The sequence below is a fragment of the Gekko japonicus genome, unplaced genomic scaffold (genome assembly GCF_001447785.1).
Source record: "Gekko japonicus isolate JY-2015 unplaced genomic scaffold, Gekko_japonicus_V1.1 scaffold2894, whole genome shotgun sequence".
Classification (NCBI taxonomy): domain Eukaryota; kingdom Metazoa; phylum Chordata; class Lepidosauria; order Squamata; family Gekkonidae; genus Gekko; species Gekko japonicus.
The window spans coordinates 152,286-162,254 of record NW_015160925.1 but is presented as its reverse complement, the minus strand read 5'-3'; the positions used below and the strand labels follow the sequence as shown (position 1 = coordinate 162,254).

The 9,969-nt window shown below is 51.3% G+C and overlaps 1 protein-coding gene across 1 annotated transcript in view; it reads right to left on the bottom strand.

The window, feature by feature from the left end:
* Nucleotides 1–853: 853 nt before the first annotated feature.
* The window catches only part of TCEA2 (transcription elongation factor A (SII), 2), a 43,808-nt gene continuing 34,692 nt past the window's right edge, over nt 854–9,969 (bottom strand). Inside the window, exons 7-9 of the mRNA XM_015424878.1 lie at nt 8,029–8,175; nt 6,149–6,220; nt 854–1,089 (exon numbers count right to left, since the gene is read on the bottom strand). Of these exons, the coding sequence (XP_015280364.1) occupies nt 1,081–1,089; nt 6,149–6,220; nt 8,029–8,175 (228 nt within the window). The 3' untranslated portion in view covers nt 854–1,080. The remainder of the gene's footprint in view (nt 1,090–6,148; nt 6,221–8,028; nt 8,176–9,969) is intronic.

The window sequence follows — 9,969 nt, the reverse complement described above, 5'->3', positions numbered from 1 at the left end:
CCCCTAGGCTTACCAAGTCCCCCCGGGGGGCGGGGAAACCCCTGCCCCAGAGGCCCGTTCCCCGCTGCCTGTGTAAGCCGCCCTGAGTCCGCGTGCGGGGAGGGCGGGGTATAAATGAAATAAAATAAATAAATAAATAATAAATATTCTGCTATGGTCAGGCCTCACCTGGAGTATTGTGTCCACTTTTGGGCACCACATTTTAGGAAGGATGTTGACAAGCTCGAGCGTGTCCGGAAGAGGGCAACCAGGATGGTGAGAGGGTTGGAATCCAAGTCTTACGCGGAAAGGCTGAAAGAGTTGGGTCTGTTTAGCCTGGGAAAGAGAAGGCTTAGAGGGGACAGGATGGCCGTTTTCAAGTATTTGAAGAGCTGTCATGTAGAAGATGGAGCAGATCTATTCTCTCTTGCTCCGGATTGCAAGACTAGATCTAATGGGTGGAAATTACAAGGGAGTCGATACTGGCTAAATATCAGGAGAGACTTCCTAACTGTCAGAGTGGTTGAGCAGTGGAACAGTCTGCCTCGGGAGGTGGTGGAGGCTCCTTCGCTGGACATTTTCAAGCAGAGGCCAGACGACCATCTTTCGGGTATGTCGTTGGGCTCTCTTTCGGCTAGGCTCCTGCAGAGTGCAGGGGGCTGGACTGGATGACCTGCAAGGTCCCGTCCAACTCTTAACATTCTACGATTCACCTGCCTCCGCATGGGAGACTTAGATGCGTTCCTTTTTAGAGAAGGTGCAAGAGAAACAAGGAGAACTGCAAGACTCGAGGCCTAGCCAAATTAAAAAAAAAAAGTTTAATACTGTTCCATACTCATGACAATACGGATTAGGAAGAGCAACTATGAAGGCAGTCCAGTTGTGAGCTTCCCAGGTGGCGACGACCCAACATCCCGTTCCCGGCTGCTCCTTCCCGCCGGGGGTTCCAACCGGCAGCCGGGTCGTCCTCCCTTGCCTGGTGTCACGAGCGCGAAGCAGACTCGGCGATGGAAACGGTACAAAATCCGCTGGCGGTGTTGGGGGGATGCGCGTCGGAGATCGGGCCCGGGATCGGCTGTCGCTGGCCTCGTCGGAGACGTCTCAGCAGAACTGCAAGGGGAGGGCGAGGAAAGGCTCGGGTTTAGAGAAACGATGAAGAGGCAACGCGGTTTCCCGGACGCTCCGGTGGGGACGAGACCCCAAGAAGTAGGGGAGAGGTCTTCTTGGCAAACCGTTTTGATTCAGGAACCAGTGTTTTATTGTCATGAAGGACTGGGGGGCGGGGAGGGGGACGGAACCCACGAAGGAGAAGAGGAGCAGGCCTGACAAGGGGGTCTGGTAGTCCTGTTAGATCAGAAACTCACAACGATGCCGGACTTCATTCTCAAACATCTGGCTGTAATCCAGGCCCGTAGTGGGGCATTTCGGGGCCACGCACCCTTAATTAAAAGCCCCCCCAAAAAATAGTCATTCCAGAAATCTTATTTTGGGAGGTATTTTTGTGTATTTTTTAATGTGTATGTGTGTGTGTAGAAACCTTATTTTAGAGGAGAGACCCCCACAGAAAGCAGCAATATGGCTTGCCCTCAGGCATCGTGGGACCTGGGAAAAGATCGCTCAGAAGACATTTAGGCTGCGATCACACATAAGAACATAAGAGACGCCAATGTCGGATCAGGCCAAAGGCCCATCCAGTCCAACACTCTGTGTCACACAGTGGCCAGAAATACCAGGGGCCATCAGGAGGTCCACCAGTGGGGCCAGGACATTAGAAGCCCTCCCACTGTTGACCCCCCCCATCAAGCACCAAGATGACAGAGCATCACTTGCCTCGGAGTCCCTATCTATACCTTGTGGCTAATAGCCACTGATGGACCTCTGCTCCATATGCTTATCTAATTCCCCCTTGAAGCCGTCCATGCTTGTAGCCGCCACCACCTCCTGTGGCAGTGGATTCCATGTGTTAATCACTCTTTGGGTGAAGAAGGACTTCCTCTTATCCGTTCTAACCCGACCGCTCAGCAGTTTCATGGAGTGCCCACGAGTTCTTGTATTGTGAGAAAGGGAGAAAAGTGCCTCTTTCTCTACCTGCTCTTTCCCATGCATAATCTTATAAACCTCAATCATGTCACCCCTCAGTTGTCGTTTCTCCAAGCTAAAGAGCCCTACGCACAATTAGACCCGACATCGGTGCGAATGCCGGGCGGATTTAAAGGGCGCGATCAGACAACATCTGAGAAGCGCCCCGCAGCCGTCAGCAACCCATTTTGCTCCACCGCAGAAGCAGAGTTAAAAGACACCGAGGGAAACCCGGTAGTGAACGGGTTGCGACGGGCCACGGGTGGACTTTCACCTGTCTGATGATCGCTCCAGCGTGCTCTCATGGCGTCGGGATGGTCTGATCAGGCCATCCCGACTATGTGCCGCCCCCTTTGCAGTATGTGCATCACCGCAGACTCCATAGGGAGCCCTCGGTGTGGAAGTGCGATTCATCGATCCCTCGTTCAAGCACGTGGGGGGGAAACAGCACAACCCCCCCTCCCGAGTCACCCGCAGTTGCCTCTGATCACACACTGATGGACTGCGCCCGCAGCTTCAAAGGGGAGGTGTGACCGTGCAACTGCGAGTCAGATTTGTCCGGAAGAAATAGCCTCGTCCCCCCTCCATTTTTTCTGGCACGTGTGACCGCAACCTTAAATGCCTTTTGAGTAAGGCATTTACTCCACAGAGTAAGAAAGCTCTGCTGGGCACTCAAGACTGGCACCAATCAATACATCTCCAACAATCCCCCTTTCTGTATACCATGATTTCAGTGGTATATAGCAGGACTGGGCGATCAGAAAGGGGGATTGTTGGAAATAGATTGAAGGTGCCACTGTAGAGTGCTCTTTTAAGGTTTCTTGCCCTGGGGACGGGAACTCAAAAGGCATGTAAATGTCCTCTGAGCTGTTTTTTCCTAGGAATGTTCCCTCTAAGCTGTGGAGTCCTGTGAGCAAAAATTCTACTTTCTGAGCTACTGGCATTAAAGTTGTGAGTGAGCGATTTGGCTACTGCATAAATTAGTTTGCTCCAGAGCAGTGTTCCCTCTAAGCTGAGTTAGTGTGAGGTAGCTCACAGTTTTTTAGCCTCCACCTCACACATTTTTGTCTTAGCTCAGGAAGGAGGGCTCCAGAGCAAACTGATTTATGCAGCAGCCAAATCACTTGCTCACAGCTTTAATGCCAGTAGCTCACAAAGTAGAATTTTTGCTCACAAGACTCCACAGCTTAGAGGGAACACTGCTCCAGAGCCATCCTTCCTGAGCTGAGACAAAAATCTGCAAGCTGGAGGCTAAAAAACTGTGAGCCGGCTCACGCTAACTCAGCTTAGAGGGAACACTGGAACTGACGTGCTTGCTGCCCTGTCCCTTGAAAGGAAGAAGAAGAGAAGAGATTGGATTTATACCCCGCCCTTCACTACCCGAAGGCGTCTCAGAGCGGCTGACAAACTCCTTTCCCTTCCCCTCCCCACAAGACACCCTGGGAGGTAGGCGGGGGTGAGATAGCTCTTGACAGAAACTGCCCTTTTTCAAGAACAGCTCTTATCAGAACTACGGCTTGCTCAAGGTCATCCAGCAGCTGCAAGTGGAGGAGTGGGGAATCAAACCTGGTTCTCCCAGATTAGAGTCCGCGCACTTAACTGCTACACCAAACTGGAAGGGCTAGAAACAGGCTCAGAGCCTCACCCTTTAAAGACAGGCATTCAGATCAACTATAATTTAACTGCCCCCTTAAAAATGTAAATGCCCCGCCAAACAAAAAACTCCTGGCTACGGGCCTGTTGTAATCCAATTATTCATTCATTGAAAAATTCTACCCTCCCAAGGTTTTCAAGGTAATTCGCAACAAGTACAGCAAAATAAACAGCTATCATCTATCATCATCATTGTGTCTCATTCTCAACATAGTGGATACCTAAATCCAGAGACTGGGGCCGTGTGCTGGCAAAGGGCAGGGGGTTTCCAGGGCGGAGGCATCAGGGCCGGGCCGGGCAGCACCCACTGGGCAGCTTGATGCATGAGTTGCAGGACTCACCCGGGCCCAGCTGCTTGCCATCGTTCAACAGCGACCACCCCATGGAAGCCAATGTGGTACGGTGGTTAGAGTTTCAGGCTAGGATCTGCGAGACCCAGCCTCGCCTACCTCACAGGGTTGTCGTGAGGATGAAACGGAAGACAGAAGGAACGATGTAAGTTATTTCGGGTCCCCATAGGGGAGAAAGTTGGGGTACAAATGAAGCGAATAGATATAGCCAAAGATGGGACGGTCAGATAAAAGTCTGGTTGGTGACTGGTTGGGAAGCAGAGAAGGAAGCAAATAAAGGCGGGGATATGGGGACTGCCAGGAGGAGGGGGAAGAAGAAATAGGGTGGGAAGGCGGATACAGGGGCAAATGAGGTATCCTCTGCAAGTCTTTCCAGGCTCCCCACTGCATAACTGGGGTTCAGCACTGGCTGCCACTATGTAACAACTGGGCCCGGCTTGGTAGCGGCTGCCACCACCACACAACTGGACCTCCTGTGGTGGCTGCCATTGTATAGCCGGGCCCAGCCCAGCTCAGCAGCTGGTGCTTGTAATTTCATGTTTTGGTGTGTGTTTCTTTTAATGTTTAGTTTGACTGCAGTACTGTAAGGAGAGTGATACAGGGAGACAAGTGTGATGTGATTGACTGATGACTGAGAGTGTGGGAGGAGGGGTGTCTATGAGGTGATTCTGTATGTGAGGTTTGAAGAGAGAGCATAGTCTGTGTGACTATGGTTTTTTGAGTCTATTCTTTGTGAATATATATATGAGAGAGAGAGAGAGATTAGACCTGTCTACACCTGTCAGAGTGGAGTTTTGGGAGTTTGAGAGACTGTTTGTGACACCAAGCTTTGCCAGTTATATTTACAAGTTCCTTTTATCAGCAACAGTTCAAAACAACCAGAAACCTATTTTGTTCTTTATTAAATAAATCATTTTTCATTTAAACTTATCCCAGAAATCAGAATAGTTCTTCCTCAGGGCCACATAGTCCTCTGAAGTCCCCAGACCCTAGGTCATTCTACCAAAAGAGAGAGATTTCGAATTTTTAATTCCTGGTGGCAGCAGAAATCTACCAAGTTTAGGTACACAGATAGTATTTTAAAGTTAAACCTTCTCCCCAATAAGCGAGGATGTCACAGTGCTGCACAGAGGTTTCCTGGGGAAAGGCTGCAGGAGGGAAGGAAGGGGGGAAAGCTGAAGACATAGGTGCAGGTAAAGGTAGGTTGGCTGGTGGGAGGGAAGGAGAGAAAGGAAGGAGGAAAAGGGGAGAGGCTCTGGGACCTTTCAGGGACGTAAAAGACAAAATAGTAGGGGAGGAGAAAATAAGATGACCCCACTAGGGTTGCCCGGTCTGGGTTGGAAAATACCTGGAGACTTTGGGGGTGGAGCCAGGAGAGGGCGGGGCTTGGGGAGGGGAGGGGCCTCAGCAGGCTACAATGCCATAGAATTCCCCCTTCAAAGCAGCCATTTTCTCCAGGGGAGCTGATCTCTGTCAGCTGGAAATCAGTTGTAAAAGCAGGAGATCCCCAGGCCCCACCTGGAGGCTGGCAACCCTAGACCCCACAAGTCCTTGCAGATCTTCCACTTGACTGAAATCTTTTAAAAATACTTTGCTGGGTTAAAACACTGCCGGTCTGGGCAGCATCCACTGGGCAACGTGACACCACATGAGTTGCAGGACTCATTAAAGTTTGGCTGTTCACTACAGTTCAACAGCAGCCACCCCATGAAAGCCAGTGTGGTCTAGTGGTTAGAGTTTCAGACCTGGCCCGGGAGAACAAGGTTCAGATCTCTGCTCAGTCCCACACACCCAGCGTCACCCACCTTAGAGGATTGTTGAGAGGATAAAATGGAGGAAAGGAAACAGATGTAATCTGCTTTGGGTCCCCGTTGGGGTATAAATGAAGTAAATGCATAGTAAGTAAAGCTGAAGACTGAAAAGAGCAGATACAACAAAGGCCGGATGGCTGGTGGGAAGGAGAGATACCTCGTTCCCTGCCAGAGAGAACAGTAGGTAGGAAAAGAAATGTTTGGGGGGAAGGAGGCGGGTTACAAAACAAAACGTGCCGCTGGGCCTTAGACCAAGACGCAAGGAGTCTCCCTTACCTTCCAGCGGTTTCCGCACTCATTGCACACAACAAAAGTGGTCATTGGCTCATCCGAACTGCGGGTCTGCACCTGTGCGAATGAAACAAGCAATGGCAATTTAGAGTGCATATGGCCACCTGGACTATCACATAGCAACCTACCAATAATAATAATAATAATAATAATAATAATAATAATAATAATAATAATAATAATAATAATAATAATACTTTCCATTTATTAATCGCTTTCCCCAGTGGGCTCAAAGTGATGTACAGTTACTCCATATAGACAAGGGACTAATAATGTTTGTAGGGGATAGGGAAGACAACATATATTCATTTTTAATTGCACGCGCCGTCACTGCCCGGTGTAGACGTCTTCTGGCTGGCTCCGTCATGTTCCCATATGGCTGCTTGCTGGCCAGGCTTCAGGACCTGTATGTCAATCGCCACACTGCCACCGCCTGGCCGGAACATCCATTGCAGGCGTTCTTTTCGTAGCCGGGAAGCTGTTTCACCTTACAAGCCTTGACCAGGACGTCCGACCGTCAGCTAACACCCTCCCACAAGGGAGGTTGGCGTGCCCACCCTCTACAATGCCTCCTGTAGCATAAAATAACTCATCACCAACTTCTGGGTCCGAAATCAAGTAGCCACAATGCTCCCTCTAAGCTGTGGAGTCTTGTGAGCAAAAATTTTACTTTGTGAGCCACTGGTATTAAAGTTGTGAGTGAACGATTTGGCTGCTGCACAAATTAGTTTGCTCTGGAGCCCTCCTTCCTGAGCTAAGACAGAAATGTGTGAGCCGGAGGCTAAAAAGCTGTGAGCTGGCTCACACTCACTCAGCTTAGAGGGAACACTGGCCACAACTGAAATTTGTGCTTAGGCAATCTTTGGACGTTTGGGGCACAAGACACTGCAAAGGTCATCCTGCCCAAGCCCTGCTGATGCTTGACGGAGCTGCACAGGGGCTCGAGTGAGGATTGTGCCCTTTGTCCAATTGCGTGTAATGCATCCCACTTCCCACAATCTACATGATCAGATGGATTTCCTCAGCAATATCCACCATGATGCAAACAATGACGCCACAAAATTGAAGAAGGAGGATTGGATGTATACCCCGCCCTTCACTACCCAAAGGAGTCTCAGAGCGGCTTACACTCACTCTCCTTTCCTTTCCCCTTCCCACAACAGACACCCTGTGAGGTAGGTGAGTCTGAGAGAAATGGCACAACCAAATCTATATAGAGTGCCTAAAATGTGACCACTGAGTAGTCAGGTTAGAACGGATAACCTGTTGGAAGAGGATTAAAGTCCTGAAGGATAAAAGCCCAGAAGCATAAAGATGCGGATAAAATGGATAAAAGGAAGCCCTTCTTCACCCAAAGAGTGATGAACACATGGAATTCACTGCCACAGGAGGTGGTGGCAGCTTCAAGAGGGAATTAGATAAGCATATGGAGCAGAGGTCCATCAGTGGCTATCAGCCACAAGGTATAGATAGGGACTCTCAGTCTGGGGCAAGGGATGCTCTGTATTCTTGGTGCTTGAGGGGGGGCAACAATAAAATTGTTTCCTGACCCCCAAAGTGGCAATTGGCATTTCCCTAGGCATGTAAAAAAAGGGGCCGTGAGAACTAAGCATTGAGGCAACCCTTCCTGCCCTCCCTGGCATGATCCTCCTAAGTTCACAGAATCAGCAGTGCTGTCAGAGGGCCATCTATGGTCTCGTTCTTTCTCCCTGTTGCAAAGTCTAGCGTGGGCTTGATCCTGACAGTGCTTCCGTGGAGAAGCCGCATTCCCTTGCCTCTCAGCAGGGAAGGGGGAGTGTCCTGAGCATTGGTGAGCTAAGCAGCAGGTCTCTTTAGGCCATGCAGGGGCTGCCCCAAAGCCTCACCTGGGTGTAGGTGCAGTTCTTTTGCTTGCACTTCCCGCAGGTGAAGAGGTCGGTCTGGGTCCCTCCTGTTTTCGCCATCTGATGCTCCCGTATAGCCTCCTTGGTCATGGCTTTACGGATCTCTTTCAGTTCATTGCTGGCCATTTCCTGGCAGGGAAAGAATGCGGGGGGGGGGGATTAAGATTGATGTACAATTCTGTTGAGGGAAGGCGGCATGACAGAGCTCGATTTCATCAGATCCTGGGAACTCAGCAGAGTCGGTACTTGGAAGAGAGACCACCAAGGAAGGCTCTGCAGAGGAAGGCAATGGCCAACCACCTCTGCTTCTCATTTCACCACGGAAGCCTCTTGCTGAGGTCACCTTAAGTCAGAAGCTAAGCAGGGTTGGTACTTGGAAGGGAGACCACCAAGGAAGGCTCTGAAGAGGAAGGCCGTGGCCAACCACCTCTGCTTCTCGCTTGCCTTGAAAGCCCTTTGCTGGCGTCGCCAGAAGCTAAGCAGGGGTGGTACTTGGAAGGGAGACCACCAAGGAAGGCTCTGCAGAGGAAGGCAATGGCCAACCACCTCTGCTTCTCGCTTGCCTTGAAAGCCCCTCACTGGGCTCGCCATGAGTTGGCTGTGACTTCATGGCACTTTGCATGCACGCCCACAATTCTGCTGGAAGTATCGAAAGATACTGATGCTCGAGTTTTGTCCCACACTGGCCATCGGACGTTCCGAAGCAAGTGAGCAACCATCTGGATGCTATGCTCTTCAACAGGCTTGGGAGCACTTGACACAAGGAGATCAACAGGGGTCGTTTCGTAGAAAAAGAGCTAGGGGAACTCATTAGCATAACTCATTAGCATATGCCACACCCCCTGACATCACCGGAAGTGTGTCATAAGGCCACACCCCCTGACATCACCGAAAGTGTGTCATAAGGCCACACACCCCACCGCCAACGGTCCCCGCCGCCACCGCCGGCCTTGCAGCTCCACTGCCGAACCCCATGAGGGGCCCAGCGGTGGACCTGCAAGGCCAGCGGGAGTGCAAGGAAGCCCCGCGAAGGCCCTCCCTGGCCCCAGGCAGGCAGGGGTGGGGAGAGGCAGGGAGGAAGCAACTTACCCTCCTTCTTCTCCTGCCTCCTCCTGGCTGAATGAGGGCCGGAAGCTGGGCGGCTGGAAGCAGGGGGCGGGGCTTCGTCATGTGCCCTACCCCCCATACCTCACCCGGGGGAACTGCGAGCCCCCGCGATCCCCCCCCGAAACTAGATCTCTAGCCTAATCTAAGCCAGGGATGCCGGCCTCCAGGTGGGACCTGGCGATTCCCAGGAACTACAGCTCATCTCCAGACTAGAGAGATCAGTTCCCCAGGAGGAAATGGATGCTTTGGAGGGTGGACTTTAGGGCACTGTCCCTCGCTGAGGTCCCTGTCTTCCACAGGCTCCGTCCTAAAATCTCCTGGTGTTTCCCAACCTGGAACTTGCAAATCTACCTCCCCATTCCCTGCTGGCGGCCGAGGGGGCCTGACAACCGTGGTCTCCTCTGAATGACAGAAAAAGGTTTTGTTTGGGTTCCCAGGGTTCACTCCTCAGTCCCTGGTTGGGACAAGGAATTCTTACACTTCTGATCTATCATGAAATGAAAGAATTTTCAGTCCAGGTGTTGCCCTTGGTCCCTTCCCCTTGCTAGACACTGGGCCAGACAGAGTAAGCCTCCTCTGTGGGAGACAGGGGCTAGCAACACATACGGCAGGGGTGGCCACATGCGGCTCTTTCACACATATTGTGCAGCTCCCATCCGGGCAGCTGGGAAAGCGAAGGGGAGGCATGCTTTCTCTCCCTCCTACCTATTTGCGTTCTTTGTTTCTCTCTCTCTTTCTTTCCACCTCTTTCCTTCTTTCTTTCCACCTCTCTCTCTCTCTCTCTCTCTCTCTCTCTTACTCATCATCACCAAGTTT